The sequence below is a fragment of the Gallinula chloropus genome, assembly GCF_964237585.1.
Source record: "Gallinula chloropus genome assembly, chromosome: 17".
In the NCBI taxonomy this organism is placed as follows: Eukaryota; Metazoa; Chordata; class Aves; order Gruiformes; family Rallidae; genus Gallinula; species Gallinula chloropus.
This window is the reverse complement of record NC_140102.1, coordinates 8,076,090-8,096,167: the sequence shown is the minus strand read 5'-3', so window position 1 is coordinate 8,096,167 and position 20,078 is coordinate 8,076,090. Positions and strand designations below refer to the sequence as shown.

Here is a 20,078-nt window from a genome sequence, read left to right as displayed (position 1 = left end):
TGTTTCCACGTGTTGGGAGGTCATTGCAGTGTGAAACTTGCTTTTGCAGACTAGTCTGTCACCAGCTAGATTTAAACTGTGTTTTCAAGCAATAAAACTAAAAAAATGATGGGAATCTTTTAGTGGCTGGAGGAAGGACTGACAGTAGTGTTTTACCTGCCTGGCCCACCTGTTCTCACAGTGAATGACTAAAACTTCAGCGCGATATCCCTTGGAAACCTTGAACGTATGCTGACTTGAGCCTGTTCCCTGCCACTTGTGGTCCCTGGTTTTTTGCTGCTGGAGAGCAGCTCAGTCAGAGAAAGCATTTTAGATGTAAGAGCTGTAAGCGTGCTCTGTGGGTGGAAGGGAATGTGCTGATTGAGAGCCGTCATCGTCCTCTTGGTGACAGCAAAAAGAGAGCGTGCCCAGGCAACTGTACTTTGTGGAGTGTCGGCCTCTTTCCTCTGGGGCCAACCTATATATAATATATATACCCACACCCCCACCTTCTGTGGCTGTACAGCCCAGTATTATCTGTTTATCAGCCAAAGCTTCTGATAGTGGCTTCTTGGACAAATTGGTCTCAATCATCCGACGCTGAGGCTGAACCTGCAGATTTTAGGGAGCAGTGCAGGCGCTCAGTGACAGCTTGGGTTTGGCCCCGTGTGTTCAGCAGGAAATGACAACTTCTAAACTATATTTTAATATTTATTTCCTCCTTTTTGCAGTGCTCTTTTTAAAGTGTGCTGTTCTCTAGAGGGAAATCAACTGGTAATAATGCTGACCTTGCAGCTGGCGGTATGTAGATCAGCAGGATAGGGAGGAACAGGCAACTGTTGTGTTTAAAAATAAAAATTAAAATTCATATAAATATGCCTTTAAAATTTTAGAGAGAAGCTTCCTCTTCTCACTGTTAAATTTTTATGAATACCTGGTCTGTACCTGACACAATTTTCTTAGTTTACGACTTTAAAATATATCATGTCTCTCCTTCTCTTGTCCACTTAGTTTCGCAGTGTTTTCATGTTTAGTTTAGTTTATTCCATGGTCATTGATCATAGCATTTCAAACCCCTTTGCAAAGGGGTAGTTACCCTTCTGTCCCCTCAGTTCTGTGAGCACCTTTTCATTTAATGAAAAGAGGAAGAAAAAAAAGAAAAGCTGTGCAGAGCAAGATTTTCAGCAGGAACAAAAGGGAGAAAGTTTGTTTTGGGTTTTTAATTGATGAAAGTTTGTAGTGTTCTTGTACTACTCAGGTTTTGAACCTATTCTATGAAATTCTGCCTCTTTGTGACTGTTCCTTTGTATTTTTTTCCTTCCTGTAAATTTTTGTTTTTCTTTTGCTGCTTTTCTGGTAATTAGAGGAGTGGTTCAATCAAGGTGAGTCTCTGCAATACTTTCTTTTCATCATCACCATGATATGCTTTGTTTGGCTTTTCCATGCGAGGCTAAGAGCTGAGATTGAGGTCTCGTTCATTCACCTTCTCCTCTGCTCCCCAGTGCATCTTCCTGCTTGTTTCCATAGGCATGGAAATCCTTCAGTCAAGGGAGTGTTTTCAGTTTGGTCTTCCCACACTCAGAATAGAAAAGACAAGGTGTTACCCAGTCCTGGCCTAAGTGCAGTAGGGGAATTGATTTGCAACTGGGCTGATAACCCCATTGGAGGGAACACCTGAGTGTGCAAGTTGCTTCCCCAGCGCTGTCATGGCGAAGCACAGCTTGGTGAGCTGGGCAGGGTAGCAGGAGCCACAAAAACTCAGCAGCTTGGATGTGTGTTCTCTGGTATTTTGTCAGCTTGGGTGTGCATGTCTGGGCTGCTGCATCTTTATTACTGGCGCTCAAACTAGCTAGATGAAGCTACCTCCGGTAAATGCCTCCGGGGATGTGCCCTTTAGTTTCTCATTCCAGCACAATAAGTAAAACTGTGTTTGGAATACAGGAGGCTGAGGCTGAAGTTTGCCTCCCTTGCTTCTCAGCTGGGGAGCTGTTAGGCTGTGAGTGCCCTGGAGACGTTCACAGTGTTACTGAGACTGATGGGGGGGTAAAGGCAGGGTCATTTTCAGTTTGTGACACTTGCTTCATATCAGTGCATTCTGAAAGACTGAGCCAAAGGAGGAATGTTGGGGAGGGAAAAAAACACCCAAATCTAATTGCTCCACCCAATAAACGGTGCTCAGTAGTGCTCTGAGCTGCACTGATTTCAGGCTGCAACTGGCAAGCCCCTGCGGATGCTGGCAAGTCCTTGCTTTACATCACTGCACGGCAGCCCGGTTCAGAGGACACACAGACAGGCGCAGTACTGACTGTCAGGGGAGGTGGGGGGTGTAACAAAGAATCTCCCTTCTTTCTTTAGCCAGGAAGAAAGTGCTTGGGAATTAATCCTTCAGCAAATACCGTCCAGCTGAATCATTTTGATTATCCGGTAAAGCAAAATAACATTTGAGGAGATCAACAACAACATTAGTGGTTAATAACACTGGGGCACACCTCAGAGTCCATACTGAGCTTCTGACAGATTGAAAATGCTGAAGGTCGTGTTCTGGTTGTTTCTTACATAATGAAAAGTAGTAGGGGAGAGAGGGGAGGAATTTTAATCCCCCTGTTTCAGAGACTGTAAATTGCATCTTGCACAAGCAAGTCTCATGTCAGGCAGTTTTCCCAAACCAGAGTGCTGTGCCAGTTCCTACAGCCAGGTCTCATAAAACAGACCTGTCAGCAGGCATGTTCAGAGCTGTCTGTCTCTTGGCAAGGTTTGGAGCCACACTTCTGATGCAACGGCATCATCTTTTCCCTGGCATCCCTCGGGCTGGAAAACTTGGGGAGCAGGGAGATGCACAGAAGGGCAAAAACTGATGTGTATAAAACCAATGTCTTCTTAACCTTCTTTTCTGCTTCTGGTGTGATCCTTTCAGCATCCCTGTGCACTGACATTACTGACAGGCTTCGGGGGCAGAGGGGGTGCCCAGAGCTGCAGAAGCTGGCAGTGAAGCTGGTTTTGTTATGCTGTCACTCAGGCCAGAGGATGGCTGAGAGATTGGTAATTGGGAGGCTCTTGAACTTCCTAAATTTGGTTACCTGTTTAGAAACTCCAAACCAGTATTTGTGGGTCCTGTGAAAATTAAATGGGCAAAATACCAGCTGGGCCACAGAGTTCCCTTTTTTCCTTCTAGATGGATTTCTTTTCAAGACTTTTTACAGCTTGGTCAACTTCCCTTTATAGGAAAGCCCTGGAAAATGTAGGTGCCTCAGGTATTTCTGGAACTGGCCATTGCTCAATTTGATTAAGCAAAGTAATTTGCTTGAAATCCCCTTGGTCAGAGCTCTCTGTTCTGAACTGCTTCCATTTGTAAACAGCTGGCAGCTTCTGGTTTGAGCAGACTTGGGTTTGCCTGCGAGGTATATTAGTGTCTCGGAGAGACACGAGCAAAGCTTCATAGAAGATGGCCAGTACTTGCAGTCAGCCCAGAAATGGAGAGACCGTGACTGAAGATCACAGAGCACAGGAGGAGTGGTGCTGTCTTAATGAAAAATGGTTTAGTAAACAGGCAGCTGCTTCTGCATTGCCAGCTCAGACGATGTAGCACCAACACTGTTCTCCTGGACAATCTCTTCCTCAAAACGCTGTGCACAAATACATACTGCTTACTGAAAGGTTGCCCTAGAAAGAAGGGAACTCCTACTGTGCCATCTCAGTTCTGCAGGGGTAATGGAAGTACCAAACCCCAACTTCTAAATTACAGAGAGTGCTTCTGAAAGGAGTAGTTGTGTTGAGTAGGGCCTGGCTCACGAAGTCAGTGTTCTGAAGTTTAATCTAGCTAATGCAGGAGACATGAAATTTGGGGTCATGTGAAAAAACAGTTTGTCCTACTTGTAGATAAGGTGGAGTCACATTTATTGGGCTGCCTTAAGTCTGTAATCTTTCCTAAACACTGACTTTCTTCATTCAATGTCTGTGGGGTTTTTTTCTGCCTCCCTCTGTCCTGCTTTTTCCTGTCAGTGCTCTTAAGTGTCAACAAGACTCTGCAGCCAGGACCCGGGTTCAGCTGCCACTGTGAAATGCAGTGTCCTTTGGTGATGCACAGCATTTTTTGTTTCTGGTATTTGGTTCCCCAAGCAACGTGTTTCTTGTTCTTTTATGGAGCAAAAACTTCATGGAGGGCTGCAAAGTACAGCTAATTCCCATCCCTTCCTTTGAAAAAGACAACTTTCAAAGGACTGGCATGGGACCTGGCTGCATGGCCTTTTGGCAGCTCAGATGGGCTTTTTCATCCTTTAATTAAGCAAATGACTTCAGATGAACAGAACTTCTAGGTGCATGTTTTGTTTCGCACAGCAGTTAGAGTTGTCTGGCATTCTGTGTTGGCATTTCAAAACAAAAGTGTGTGGTATTTTCAGAGAAAGGGAAGGGATGGAACACTACCCTGAGGGGGCTTTTTCCCCTCTTGATGTTACTTCTAAATATTCATCTTGGTATTTAAAAGCTCCATTTCTGCTCTATACAGTAGTGGATATGTTTATCCTTTTGTCAAGAGGAAAGGTAGAATGGCAGATTGAGTTCTTGTGCACAGGAACTGTCTCTGCTGTAACAGGGCAGGGATTGGCCTTTCCCATTTCGTGACCTATTCTCAGTCAGGAGCCAGACTAATCTCCACATTTGATTTTCAAGGACCATTTTCCCGCTTGCTTCTAAGCATCCTGACTGGTGGAGCTTCCAGCCCTTCCTGTAAAGCTTCACTGGTAGAGTCCCTGTTCAGAAGCCACCTCCAGCAGTGTAATTTGTGGTGGTCTGAATTCATCCTATCACACCTGCCTTCCCTGCTTTTGAGGGAGAGGGACTAAATAACTTGATTTCCCCCCAAAAAAAAAGAATTGGAGAAAGCTAAATCGTACTCTGCTGTCCTCAGAAGCTGTGCAGATTTCTGTGCCCCCTTCCAAATCTCTCTCTCTGCTGTCAGTACTTCTCTGATGGCAAGGTGCCTGCTTATCCCACAGCATCCATGTCAGCTCACCCAAGGCAGCGTGTCTCCTTGGAGAGAGAAGAAGGGATGAAAGTTAACCCTTCCCTTCCCAGCTGTTTACATAACCTTGGATTCCCAACCTAACTTAAAATTCAAGTCCAGGCTTTGTTCTGCTTTCTGTGAAGGATTGTTTAAATTAAAGCTGATTTAATGCTTTGAAACTGTCTCTTAGCAGAAGTATGGAATTATTTCCATTAGTTTCTAATAAATAGCCGAAATGGCACTTTATTGATTGAAGGGGGCGTTTCAAGGTTAAGTTGTTGGCTGGCTGGCTGTACAATATATTAAATCAAGACCTTCCTGCCCGATAATCGCGATGGAAACAGAGGCTGCAGAGCAGCAAGCCCCTTGTTTTTTGTTCAGCTGCTCAATTCTTGCTTCAGCTCAGCTTCACATCAAAATTGCTCTGTGAAAATAAGTAAATACTGGGCTTTTGAGGGAGGGGCATAGCTTTGTGGAGAAGGGAAATGGCACAGTTTTCTGAGATTTTAAGCACTCTTTAAGACCCACTGAAACTCTGGTGTTAAGCATGTTTGTGGATCAACCTGAAAGCAGCATGGATTTTTGTCCCCCAGTTGTTCATGCTAAAACCACAGCTATGCAGCTGGATTGCAAGTCAGATACCTACAAATGTGGGTAGCAGTCTGTGATTTGTATTCTGAGCCTATATCTTCTATCATCTTCTAGATGCACGTGACAGGAACTTACCTGTCAGTATGCCAACAATCTTTTCCATCTCTTGTCTTTTTTTCTTTCTTTTTTTTTTGCACAGGAAAGAAGAATGGAGATTTGGACAGGAATTTTGATACACTTGATTTGCCTAAGCGGTCTGAAGCAGCAAAAGGTAATGCTAATGTTTGTGCTTTTGGAAATGACAAGTAGCCTGGGAGCTGAAGGCTCTTAAAGCAGCTTGAGACATGAGCGTGTTGGGCTGATCGCTTCCTTTTGTATTCAGTTAATTGAAATAATAGATGTGTCAGTGCTTGTTGGTATCTAGTATTCAATGCTGGGTATGACCAGCTTGTAGATAAAGCTGCTGAATAGGTGGAATCTTGTAGAAGCCCATTGGATTTGGTGTTTGGATTGTAACTCTGTAGGGGGCAAGTGCATGCTCTGTTCCTTTACAACGCCATGTGCAAATCACCTGCACTAGATGTGCATGTAGGGAGATGGGGAATGCTCTAGGTGAGTGTCCTTATCCCTACATCATCTTCAGTGTTCGAATGCATTGGAGAGTGGTGGCAGGGAAGGAGTTCAGGGTTTTTTGTCTTTACTTCTAGCCAGTCTTCTCCTGAATACAGTGTTCCTCCCTGTCTGTACTGAGGTGTACTTGTAGTTTTCCAAAATGGAGAGGTTCACCGAAATACTCTGCATTGTGCTTTTGTATTTCAGCTGTGCCAGAGGTGAAATCCATCACAAACAGTCTGTGTTCCCTTCCTGTGTGCGTGCTACTCCTTTTTTTTTTTTTTAATTGGAAATTAGGAGATGATTTGGGATTTCATCAGACTTCTTCCAGCACTGGTCGGTGGTTTGAGACTTGCACAGGTTTTCGCTTGAAGTGTGTGCAGTGTCATTGCAAAGATTCAGTCATCGTCATGGCAACTGCTGCCGTGCCACCCTGCCAGCCCAGCCTTTGCAGGAAGAACTCTACAGCACCCTCACCTCAGTGGTCCTGCACACCCTGAACTACCTGAGTGTTCTTCAGAAGGAAAATCTTAACCTCTTCCTGTATCACTTGTGCAGTTTCAGAGAGTATACAGAGCCAGTGTGACTCATTGGGGAGGTGCTCTGACCTAGGGTACCTGAATGATGCTGCTTTAGTGACCTTGCTTGAATCAACTCATTTGTGCTTCAGTTTTCTTTCTGTTAACTGAGGGCAGCAACAGAGGCCATATCTAACATCCTTAGGGATGTGCTGATGGTCAGCCACAGAGTGTTAATTACATGTGTGAAGTGCTGCACTCTCACCATGTTCATGGACACTGTAGCTCAGATTAGGATATGCAGCCTAATCATAATGTATGGATGGATCTAATCTAGTTACAGACTCCCTTTGCAGCATGTGCAGTTGCCAGACTAATGTGTAAATGCTAATTTTCATTTGGTGCATTATTGCACAAGGTAGTGATGGTATGTCTTAGGTGCAGTGCCTGTTCAGAGCGCTGCAGGAAACTTCTCCTAACCAACCTTCATGTTAATGTCACCAGTACAGGGCTGGGCATGGTTACCCGGCAGAGCAAGTAGATGTTTTAGGGATGAAAAAAAAGAAGGGAATGTAAAATGCTTCAGCACTTCCACTCCTTTCTGAATGTGACTGGAATGTAGGTGTCACCAAAGGGGCAAGATGGGAATAAAGGATTTCTGTAAAGAAATGGATTTTGCATAACTTTAAGATAAAAATCTTCCATGTGGCTCTGCGAAGGGTAGAAGTGCTGTGCCCTATCTGATGGGAGCTGTGTCTGTCTGTGCTTACGTAGCCCATTATCATATTCAATTGCTAGAAATCACACACTCTTCAAGAGGTTTTGTTTGATAATTTCAAGATACTCCCATTTAATCTAAGTAATAGATTGCACTCTGCATATCTCGTGCTCGATGAAGTCAGGGGATTAATCCCTAACAGTATTTTTAAAGAAGCCCTTTGACGTGGGAGAAGGCATGGGGAAACCATTTATGTCCTAAGAGTAAAAAATACAGTGATACATTTTTGTTCACTTCTTTACTAGTAGCTTCCTGCTAAGCATCTAGTTTACTTGGGAGTTCCTCGATATTAAAGGGTCTAACAAGATTCCGAGGACTTTAAATTGTTCTCTAAGATAAGAAAAATCAAATTGTAGTTTTAAAACCCTTAAAAGCTCTGGTCAGATCTGTGCCACAGAGTATAATTGGCTCTGATGAGATCAGCTCTCAGCTGAAGCAGAACTCGTTACCAAGATTGAAAAATCATGCAAGTTTTAATGATCAAAAGCACTCGGTTTGACTGACACAATGAAGTGCTCTTTCAAAAATCAACAATTATAGATTAATCTCTTTCATGTATTATTAAAGCTATATTAAAGTGAGTTTTCAGCTAGAATCTTTGTGGGCAAATGAAACTGCAGTAATAAGATTTGTTCACGCGATGCAGCAAATGAGCATTGTGGTAGTTAGCACCACCACATCCCAATGTTTGTCAAGTTTCCTGTAATCTTACAGCCAGTGTCCAAGGTTGGCTTATCTGGGGTGTCTAAATGAGGTTTCAAGAACTTGACATCGTTATTTTCCTATGAAATACTTTTCGGTATGATCACTGAGTTTAACTGAGAGTGTCCTTATGATCACTTCAAAAACCACAAGTTAAAAGCAGTGAGGCAGTTTGCACCGATATTCTGTCATCTCTGGGAACTCCGTTTGGTCTCCAAATTACTTTAATTACAGAAATCTCAGCCTGTCCTGTAGCCAAAGGTCATAAACCCAGAAGCTTTTGTAGGCTTGGGGAGTGGGGGTGGGTTACGGTCACTGCGTGAGGCAGAGGGTTTCTCGGTCTGTGTTCAGGACAGCTTGAGAGCTCAGTCATACCCTGAACAGCCCAATGGGTCTTGAGTTCACTACCTGGTCTAAATGCTATTTGGTTGTTGGTTGTTTTTGTTTCTCTGGAATTTGTTTGCTCTGGAGAGGAATGAAGAAAGCAATCCTTTTATTTTCCCAAAGTGATGAACTGGAGGCTCCTTTTCTTCTGATTGCGCTGCTTTTTTTTCTTAAAGGAAATCAGATTTCTCTGCAGCCCAGCATTTGAGCAGCCCTGGAACCATTTCTGAGCCTTTAATAATTTTATGTGCTCGGCATTCTGGCAGGGGAAAGCTTCCAGTTCAGGGTTGTTATCTGTGGTAAACTAGATAATGTCAGATGGGAGAATTTGCAGTGCTTTCAGTGCTGTCTCATCTGATATTAAAAAATAAATATATAGGCTCTGGCAGTGTCCAGAGTCCTGCTGTCCTCGTGAGGAAAGATTGTGGAAGAGAAGCTTGTTTCCTCTTTGTTGCAAGGAGAGTATTTTTTTCTGACAGTTGGAGAGAGAGGGGATAAATTTTTTGGGTAGCGATAGGAGCTCGCATAGAGCCGTACGAGAAGGGGACAGTGCTGACAAATTATGAATGCTGTCCTCAGGACCCTGCTAAATTTAGTACTTTCAAAAATTCCTGCTCCTCTGAGGGACAGGGGGGAGGAAATCTTGCTGAAATCCCTTCCCCAGTTTAAAGTAGGTCACTGGTAGTGGCATTGGCTGTCTCCTCAGCAGCGTGTTCCCTTCCACACTACCGCAGTGCAACTGCTGAGGTCTCCAGTGTGCACACTAAATCCATAGGATAGCACAGTCCCTTGGCTTTGTCCGTAGAGGCCTTGTTTCTGAGCAGGGGGCAGTGTCAGGGGGCTTGTGCATTTGGGGAGGAGATCAGGATTAATCATACCTGCACAGCAGAAAGCGATGTCTCAGATGGCAGCCTGCGATAAGGCTTTCTGAAAAGAATCAGCATTGATATGTGTCAGCCCTCTGAAGATGTTATAAAGGTTGTAACATTTAATCCTCCTGATGTGAAGGTGTTGGATTGTCTGCCTCTGTTCATCAGTGCTAGAACATGGGGGTGAGGGAAAGCTCAGAAGAGCAAACCAGCTTTTTATATGGGATGGGCAGGTTCTGCCTAATTAAATCCAAACCTCTCTGCTCTCTGGCTTAAGCAAATCTTGCAGCTTTTTGTTTACATGCACATATATCACCTACATATCTGATGACATAAAAGTAGATGCTCTAAGGTGTTGTGGGTGTTGAAGTTCAGCCATGGTTTCAGTTTATCTCATTAGGCAGTGGAAAACTTTCAGCAATAAGGAGATGTGCAGGTATACTTCAGCCTGGTGGATGACCTAACTCAGTCTCTTCTTTAAATCCATTATTAAAATGGTTATTAATTTATCTTTTTTGATTATTTAAGCATACTTCCATTTTAATGGGAACATAAGTTTTAGGAGGGAGTCGAGAAAAAAGCTGGATTTATTTGAAAGCTCATTTTAGCATGTAGACTTACCCTGGTCAGCAGCCTGTGTAGGTAGGGACTGAGATGTTGGGTGAGCTTGTCAGCAGGTGGATTTCTTCTTTCTTCAATATCTGAAAGGATCAGTCACTTTCCTCATAGCCTGATGCTGATGATAGATTTTCTATTTCAGAAGGTGAGTGTTTAAATTCACTTATAAATCTTTGTGTTACTGCTCCAGGAAATGAGACTTCCTGGCACTGTCAGGGTAATGACTTTAACTTAGTAGATTACAAAAATGCTGGCAATTTGTCTTCAGCTAAAGGCAACATGTAGTGTTGGGAGAAAGGAACTTCACTGACTTTAGGTTTGTAATTAAGATTAGCTGCTGTTCTCATTTCACTGCCATTTTAATTTGCTTTCTTAAAATCTTTACAAGTTGACTCAAGCACTCACCTGCCCTTTCCAGCTCCCTTCAATCATTAATTTTGATTGTCGTATTGTGAATAAGTGAGTAGAACTGATTGATTAATGGTACCATCCACACCCCTCCTGTGCCTGCTAGTGGAAATACAGGGACTGGCAAGGTCTTCTCTGTGAGAGCAAGTAGCAAGTTCTTGTATTAATGTCTTTTAAGTATTCCAGGCATGTTATTGAGAATTCCTATCAGAATTATTAAGTATCTCTTATTTCTGTTGCTTTACTAAGTAGAGTGTTCATTTTAGTCCCGTGTGTTTTTCATAATTTACAAAGCAGTGAAAGATTTCTCATCTGTCTTCCAATGCTTTGAGTCAGAGAAAATTTATTACCTTGAATAGGAAAATTCCCACATGGAGTCTGACCTTACCAAACTTCCTCTAGCCCAGTACCTGTAAATTCTCATTCTTTTTCCCAATATCTGTAAGGAATTTGGAGCAGCCTTCTGTGGGTTTTTCCTTTCTTGTGTACAAACTCTTCCTGTAGCTGGCTGCTAATTGTTCTGGAATAGTTTGCTTTTGTTGACATAGCCTTCTTCAGTTCTTCTCTTCAGCCACTTCTTTGTTCAAAGGTGGTGTGAAACACAGCAGTGGATTGCTTTCTGGCCTGCTGAGCTGTGCCTTACAGGTGGAAGCTTTTATTTGTGATCTTCAGGGATCTGTTAAATTTGATTATATAGAATATAAATTGTATGTTCAGGACTGAAACTGAAGGGTTTGAAAATTGGAGGTTTAGGGGTGCTATTTTAGATCTTTGCCTTGTTTTCTGACCTAACCTGTTGCCTTCCAATGAAGGGATGGAGTCTGAAATAGCTGCTGCTGCTTCTTAACGTGGCAACTCGAGCAGTTTGAACTAATAGCAAGCATTATAGAACAGTGATTATTTTCATTTCAAGAAGACTGTCCTAAACCTTTTGAGTTGTAGCGTGTTGAGTTCTAGCACTGTGGTACCTGTGATGTAATGATGTGTGCATGAGTCCGATATGGAGAGCTTTAATGGCTGCTCACTTAGCATGGATTTTAAATGGAGTGTAAAATTTTGTAACCAATAGCTAACTTGATAAAAGTTCCTTAAACCAGAAAGTTGTTCTGGTAGGATCCTGTGTTGCTCTTTACACAGTTTGTTTGGGTTTTTTTATAGAGGTTACAAACAACACAAGTTCTCTGTGAACTGATGGTGGAGATGGTGTTTTTCCTTAACTTTTGTCTTGGTCCCTCCTTGGTTGGGAGGCATTGAGCTAGCTGAGCAGTTCCAGCACCAGATCTTCCCCAGACAGTGTCCCCCACCCACAGGTGCCCATGGTGAGAGATTGCTGTGCAGTACATTAAACAGCAGCAGCTAGACGAAATCTTCTGAGCTTTTATCCTGGTGGATGCTGCAGAAGCAGGACTTTGGCAAACATGGAAAGGGCACAATTATGCTTTTCTATTGCATTATATTGTTAGAATCTGGCTTTAATAAGGCAAAGTGCTCTGTTGTGTGGGAGTCAGCAACCTTTGTAGAGAGAGCTAAGTTACATCACTGAACATAACTGAGTGTCCAAGGTTTTCTTATGGTCTACTTGTTCTATATCACTATTCATTTCTAGGCCAAATATGATTCTCTTCAGGTACTACACTGGGGCAAAACCACGGCATACACCCTTTTAGCTCTCTCTTGACATACAGGTAACCTGAGTGATGTTTGTAGTTCCGTAGTTAGCTAGCTATGGCAGTGTTTGTCAGCCATCAGATGCATGTGTTATCTGCTGACATATGTACATGTTGTCTTAGGACCAGCATTGTCTTGAGGTTAAAGATGTGTGTCTTCCTTATCTGAGGTTCTTCTGTCATTGTTGGTGGCTATGGTCACTTGCATTTGTGTAGACATTTAATGCTGTATATTCAAAGTAGCCATTTTTGCAAGAATATTCAAATATCAGCAAGGACTCTCACAGTTCACCCTTGCTTTTCTCAAATGTGCATGACCTTTCTGAATCCTGCTCCTAAATCTTTTTTTATGTTACTGCAATTCTGTCTGACAGCATTCTTTCTTTGGAGACAATGGGAAACCAGATATTTTTCTAGTAACACTATGACTGAAGCCCTACCCAGGAACTGCGTGCACTGGTGCTGCTGAGACTCACTATGGGGTTCAGTTGTTCCACCAAATCATATGAGAGGAATTTGAGATGGTTACAGGACCAGCTCTTCCTCTGGTGTTACATATCTGCCCAGGAATGCGAAGAATAGTTTTGGCTTTGCGATGTGGTAATTGGTACCGTGTTTGTTGCATCGTTACTCTCAGTTCTGGGAGTGCCTTGACATTGCAGCTCTGCCTTGTGCTGCCCTTGCTTCAACCACAGGGACATCCAAGCAAAAACTGTATTTACAGATGAGACAGGCTAGATTCCTGGGAGAGGTGAAATGGCATCCATGGAACAGCAAAGCCTCCTGCAGCTGTAGTCAGGGGAAGCACAAGGTTTTTTGACCAGGCTGTCCTATAAGTTGCCTGGTTGAGATTGACTTGTGTGTCAGGAAGATTTGAGTTGGGAACTGAAGAGTTGTACTACATGGAGGATATATAACTACTGTAAACTGGAGAAGTTTTAACTGTGGTAGTTAAATGTCACTAACAGCTCCCCACCTCCAATATAGACACTTCCTAATGTGAAAGTCTCTTTCAATTTTAGGTTATGCACCTTTGAGATTTCCTTGAGGTTTCGTTCTGAATTGTTTCAAACCCTTCTGAATGAGAAAAATCTGATTCACCTCTAAGGTACTTTGGTTGTCCTGGGAATGGCAAATGAACATCCACCACTATTCCTCTTTATCCTTTTCTTAGTTCTTGAATGTTCATCCTTCCTCAGTGTGTGGAGGGGAAAAAACAGTTGGAGACAAGATTTTCCTCTCCATCTTTAGGTCCTTTCACCTGTGGCTCTCCTGGGACTATAAAATAACTCCAGTAGTCAGCTTCCAGCTCCTCCTTGCCTGAGGCTGACACCCAAGAATATCGATCTGTTGTTATAACTAGAAGTATCTTCAAAAGACAAGAATCCCAGGTGGTAAATTCCCTTTCCAGCTTGGTGTGAATTTGCAGCAAAGTTATAAATGCACAGCAAATGAGATTTAGGCATGTGGTTGTAACATCTTAAACTAGAACAGCCTATATATACTTGCATAATAAAGTGGCCTATGCAAAACTAAACAGCAGGAACTCCACTCAAGCACGTGGTAATTACAGCAGCTACTAAGGAGATGGAGTGATCTGGAGCTTCAGCAAAAGACAGAGCTGGAAGTAAGCAAGGCTCATTTCACGTTCCAGCATTGCTACTGACTTGCTGAGTGGCCTTAGGCAAGTTAATTGCATTCAGATGCCGGGGCTACAGTGAGCTCAGTTCATGAAATGTCTGTGACTTCCACTGCCTTCACTCAAGTAATTACTGGTATTTTCACTGCTGCTCTGAGAACCAGTGCAGATGGAGTGTACATGATGTGTTTGTAAAACCAGCAAAATTCTGGCAAAGCATTGTGTATCACAAGTGTTGCTAGCACCACTTTCTGTTAAATAGGGATGGTAGTGGCTTGTCCCAACAGGGTACTGAATGCATGGACTGAGGAGTTTGTGTTGTAGAGAGTAATTAGAAAATATGTAATACGATGAGTTTCTTTGTGTTCTTGCTATGCCTATTGCACTTAGTGTGTATTTTTGTGCAGAGGTTTAACTGTATTATTTATGATGTGCCTTATAGATAGGTGTATGCAGAAACCAATACAGAACTCAAGCTATTGGCAAGTTTTACAGCCCAGCTACAATATTTACTTAGTTATAGCAATGTGTGCTGTCCAGCACCAAAGGACCTTAACCCTTCAACCACTTACTGGATTTTAGTGTCCTTTATACTAGGCTTACATTTCTGATGATAAAAGAGTTAATGTTGGAAAGCAAGTTATACAGTTGCCAGTTACATTTCTCTTGTGACAGCCTTTCCTGTACTGTTTGTCTCTGCCTAAAACGGTGAGTGCTCTTCCTTCCTCACCCTTTGGTTTGTGTATATGTTTTTGCATGTCTCATTTAGCATTTCTATTCTACAAGCAATTCTAATTGTTACTCTGAAATAGAATGCCTGTTATTACTGAGTATAGCTCATTATGCAGATGCTGCTCAAGCACTATTTATAAAATGAGAATGTGCCGAGAAAGACTGCCAGGAATAAAGCAGGAGATGGTGGGGACATGCTTATCCCACAGAACTGTAACTGCCTCAGTCTTGGGACTTGCTCACTGCAGCGAAAAACTCACTCTGTCCATACGTCCATCCATCCCTGTTGCATTATGTCAGATTTCTGCCATGCCACTTACTCAGTTTCAGTTAAGAAACAACAATGAAAGCTCAGAAACTTCCCCCCACACCCTTTTTAACATCAGTGTAAAAAATGAGATGAGAGAGATGATACTTGAAGGAGGGATGTGAATCAGCAAGCTGTCCTGATTGCCCAGCCAGTGTTACCATGAAGTGCAACGAAAAGAAACTGCTTCTGTCTGAATTTAGAGATGAAATTTCCCATCAAAATCAATTACAAAAACCTTGTTGCACAAAGTTAGTTGTCTCTAGTGTCCGCAAAAGTACCACAGCAAAGTTCTGCTGACAAAGCTCCTTGACAAGTTAAGAGAACAGGAGAAAGTTTCAGAAGAGCTGAGGCAGAAAAATGGTGTAGAGTGGATTTAAATCCCTTGCCAGCTTTCCAGAAATAGGGTTTGCATCAGTAAAGGAAGTAGGTATAGCTGCAGGTGAGTGCTATGAAGGCTGTGCCTTTAGGGGTAATAGGAATCTGGATAGCTCTCTCTGAGGCCTACGTGACTCAGGTGCTTTCAAAACTCAATGCTAGACATCTCTCAAATCTTAAAGCATCTGTCTGGGACACTCTGGCTGTCCCATCTGGTATTATTTTGTCCCAAAAAAACTGGCAAATGCCCCATAATTAACCATTTGGAGCCAGTTCCTCAGACTTTGAAAGGTTCTCTGTCATTGAAGGGTTTCAGAACCGAACTGGACAAAGCCAGAAATAACTTGGTCTAAATTCAGCATTGAGCTTGGTTTGAGCAGGGAGCTGGCCCAAGTGACCTACCACACTCTCAACCTAGTTGTTCTGAGTGACTCTCTTGTTAACTGATGATGAAGTCAGCCAAAAAATGTCTGTCTGCAAAACAAAGCACTTTTTTGGGTTAGGGTTTTTTTTAGGGACAAGGTTTTTCGAAACCAACTCAATCCATGACATCTCCAATCTAGCTGGGAGATTTGGATAGTAAGGAGAACCCATTTGCCCATGGGACCTAGGAAAGGAGAACATATGCAAAATGCACCTTAATTTCTTAATTGTTGGATCTTAGGTTGCGTGATGATGATGATTGGTGGTATTATTATTACTATTATTATTATTATTCCCCAAGGTACAGCTTTTTAAAAAGGCAAATATATTTTCACTTATAATATGTACTTTCTCTGGTATCAGCATAGGAGACTGTGGAGCTCTCACAACACTAGGTCAGTCAGTCTTTGAGAGTGTGTTTGTAACACCTAATGATGGGGGAGAGAAAAGGGAATGAAAATGAAATAGTTGTGTGATTCTGAACTAATTGCAAATTGAGGTGTTAGACATTGAGCAAGGAGGCTTTCCTTAGACTGCAGCCAAGACAGGAAAGGTACATGCAGTAAGGTGTCTAGCAATTTTTTTCTACTTTTGCTTGAACAATATTTATTAGAGTTAATGGAGAGCTTTAATCATGGACTTAATCTGAAAATTAAAATAAACTGGAATGTCAAATAACGTGTGCATTCTAAATTGCAGCAGTCACTGATGCTCATTAGTCAGGCTGAGGCGCAGTCATGTTTTGCAGAAAGGCAAAGAGAGAAGCAAAAAATTAAGACTTCTGTTTTCTCAGCATTAATTTCTAGTGCGTTTACCTACACAGCTGCTGCAGTCCTATTATCTGACTCATTACTTTGTAAACCACTTTGAGATATCTTGAATGTGAAAGCTGCTATATAAAGCCATATTTATTTCTATAACCCTGAGTGCTCTGCACAGGCTTAAAAGCTCCCCCCTTCTCCAGCATGACAGGGGAATGATACGACTTAATGTGCCATACACCTCTAACTGTGGATTGAGGAAAAATGACCTTGAACCAAGAGGCAGGCATTTTACATTGTAAAGCAGACACTTAAAGTTACCTGTCAGCTGGGGGGGGGGGGCATGAATCTTACCTCGGCATAGAAAGCAACGTCGGTCCAACTGTTCATTGCTCTGAACCCACTGAGAGCTTGATTGCTGACCCGGGCATGTTCAGGTGATCAGTGTGAATGCTGATCAGTGTGCTGGAGCAAGGAGAGCAGTTTTATTTCGGCCCCTCAGACCGCTTGTTTCAGACTTGAATGTTCTGTGTCGTGGTAACAGGGAAAACTGGGAGCTGGTGATAGCATGACATGTTATTTGTCCTTTTAAGAATAGACTGTGATTCAGGCTTATCTGGAAGGAGGATGTGCAAAGAGCAATCCTTCTGCTTCATGTCCAGTTCAGTCATGGTTTGGATGCTTTGCCACATCCTTGCTTTGCTGAATGCGGTGTTGCTTTCCTAGGGGACACTTAGTGTATCTTTGTGTTCTCTTTTTACCAGTAGCCTCAGTAGAATGGATGTGACTGACTCGGTGACAGTCTGCTTGAACAGGCCAAGTCTAGATAGGCAAGACAGAAATGGGGTGACGGGATGGATGACAATGACACAGGCTGCTGAAGAGAGTTGTGGCAGTTACATGTCACGTTGGTGACAGAGCTGGGCACAGAGATGAGGTTCCAGATTGCTAAAGCATTATCTTTCTTGCTGTCACATACTGACGAGCCAGGTAGCGATTCACATTAACTTTCAAACATCAGTTCTTCTTGCCCCTTTCATACTAAGCCAGAAAAAATGTTTAGTCTGGGTGTTTTGCTTCAAGATCTCTAAAACTGCAACCAGCGAATCTGTTGTGAAGATTGAGCTTATCATTGCATCTTGTTCTGCTGTGAGCTTAAAAATTGTAAGCAAAAAAAGCATCTCCCAAGTCTCAGAGTGTGAGGGGACAAGAATAAAATCTAGAGAAAGGGTCTGCCTGAACTGGAGTGTCCTCAGTGACCTTCAAGCAGTTAGGAAACTTGAAGTCTGCGTTCCTTGGAAATGCAGGTTTCCCACTCCCTTTTGGGGATACTTTGTGCATTGAGTCATAAAACATGCTAGTGGTTGCTGCAGAGCACAAAAGGAACTTAGAGATGTTCAAAAGGAGTGATGAGAAATGTCAAGGATGACTGAGGTGTTAGTTGCACGGCAGCGTGCTCAGGATTCTTGAGGAGTGTGGGTGTTAGGGGCATGAGACCTAATCCCATTTATTCAATTACACCAGCGCTGCTTCCCAGATAGAACTTCCCTTCAGGTTAGTGGTAGTGTCTAAAACTTAAGACTTGGTAAAGGCACATCTGACTTAGATTTGGGCAGTTCTGCGAGTTTTTGCTTAATACTTAAATCCTAACAAGCAGGTCCCCTCAGAATCCTGTGTATCTGCTTGCTGAAAGCAGTGCTGAGGTTAAACCTGTTGCAGTTAACCCACATTGTCAGTTTTCTCTGTATCTCGATCCCAGCTTCCCCGAAACACTTAAAATTTGGTGCCATACTCCTCACTGCAGTCTGGAGGCCCATTTATAGGTCCAGCTACAGACTCAGACAGGCCATGAGAAGCCATCAGGGCATTAATAACACCGCCTTGCATGTAAGAATGATTAGAAATGGGTATAGGTTGTAACACGATGGAAATTTCAATGCTCTTGAGGAAGTGTCTCACCTTATTTACACTCATACTGACCTTTTCAGAGTTTTCTATAGGCATGAACAACCTCCACAGTAAATGTCAGCTTCTGCTTAGAATCTTTTACATGGGTAGTTTTAAGCTCAATTTTTAATTGCATACTATTACCATAAGAAAGCTGCATTGAAATTGAAAACTGTCTTAAACAAAGTGGCTGTTGGGTTAGGGAACGTTTTACTCTTCTAATGGCATGAAGTGGTTTCAAAGAAGCTGTCAGAGGGGCTTTGAGGTGGTGTCTGCTGTGGCTTTGTTCAGAAATGTCTCATATGACTTTCTGGTGGTGTGTGAATGCGAGCCGTGCCTGTACGATGGTAAAGACGGGACCGGGCTGCAGTTGGATGTTGTGTAATGTTCCCCTGTTGCCTCTTGAAAAATGTCCCTGTGTTTCCTCTATTCATTCCAAGTAAGTATCTCATTACATGCTGGGGCCCCAATCTTTCTTTTTCTTTTTCTTGTTCCTTTTTTTTTTTTTAACTTGCAAAAAGATCTATTTGTGGTTGCAGAACGTGTGCACGTTTGGACAGCTAAGGCTTCAGAGAGCTGCTTCTCTCCAGAACATGTTGTCTTACCTCACATTTTGCTCCAAGTTTGTCTATTGCCAGATCCACATTTGCAGGAAATATGCAATTCGGTGGGCAAGGCTGGTTTTGTGTCAGATCTGCCCCTGATCATCAGATATTCAGGTGGTGCAACAAACAGCAGACCTTTACATTTAATAGAAAAAGCTGCAGAGAACAGTTGATAGAAAGGAGGAGAGTACACCTTCAACGTGATACCTCCCAGTGCATCCCAGTTCCAGTGAGGAATGACCAGCAGCATCCTCTCTTGCCTCTCGACATCTGTAGCCCCTGTTTAGATACAGTGCTTGGAAGATGGATGGAAAGTCTCTGTTCTTGAAGGCAATAAGGTTTCTAGCTTATGCTTAAATCCAGGGGAATTAAGTACCCAAATACTACCTTGAAAACCTGGGCTGCAAGGTCCATTTTTTGTTAGGGAAGTTGAAGAAAACCTTCTGTTTATGCTGCTTCCACTCTGGCCTGACATTTATTTGACACTGAAAACATCAAATTCTTTTTCTTGGGTGCTTGGGAGATACTTGAATTGCCTGACAGCAGCACAGTGACTGTAATTGAGACAGATTAGAGGCACTGGGCTGCCTTTGGGTCTGTGTAGCAGCTTTCATGAAACGAAGAGAGGAATTGAAACACACTTTTGACTGTGGAAGCTGTGGCAGGAACTAATTAGTAATTTCAGGACACAAATGGGATTGGAGGAAGTGTTTGGGCTGGTGTATAATAAATTATTTAATAACATGAGCAACTCCTTCCATATGGCACTTGCTTATAAAATGCTTATAAAGGCAAGATAACCTGTAATGAACTGAACAGGCTCCTGCTGTCAGTCCAGGTGATTAGGAATCACTGAGCTCTCATTTCTCTAGGTTGAGACTGGACCTGCTAGCTCCTCCTCAGCTTGGATTCTTATAACCTTTCCCCCAAAAAAGGTTAGTTTATATGCAAACATTTCCTTCCTACTGGGAAGTATTTTGAAGTGTTTGATGTTTCTGTGAGGGTAGATCCACTGGAGAATAGACAAGATTTATTCCTCCTTCTTACTCGAGGAATTGAAGCTGTGGAGTTCGGCTGCCCTTCACTGCCTTAAGCAGACAGGCCTCTAACGAGCACCTGAATTGATATGAATAACCAAATACCTGTTTAACGGCTTAT

General features: G+C 42.7%; 1 protein-coding gene across 1 annotated transcript in view; it reads left to right on the top strand.

Moving 5' to 3' along the window:
• ARVCF (ARVCF delta catenin family member) overlaps nt 1-20,078 on the top strand; it is a gene marked incomplete at both ends in the record, with an annotated part of 159,706 nt that overhangs the window by 114,947 nt on the left and 24,681 nt on the right. The window contains one exon of the mRNA XM_084271971.1: nt 5,772-5,843. Within this exon, the coding sequence (XP_084128097.1) occupies nt 5,772-5,843 (72 nt within the window). The remainder of the gene's footprint in view (nt 1-5,771; nt 5,844-20,078) is intronic.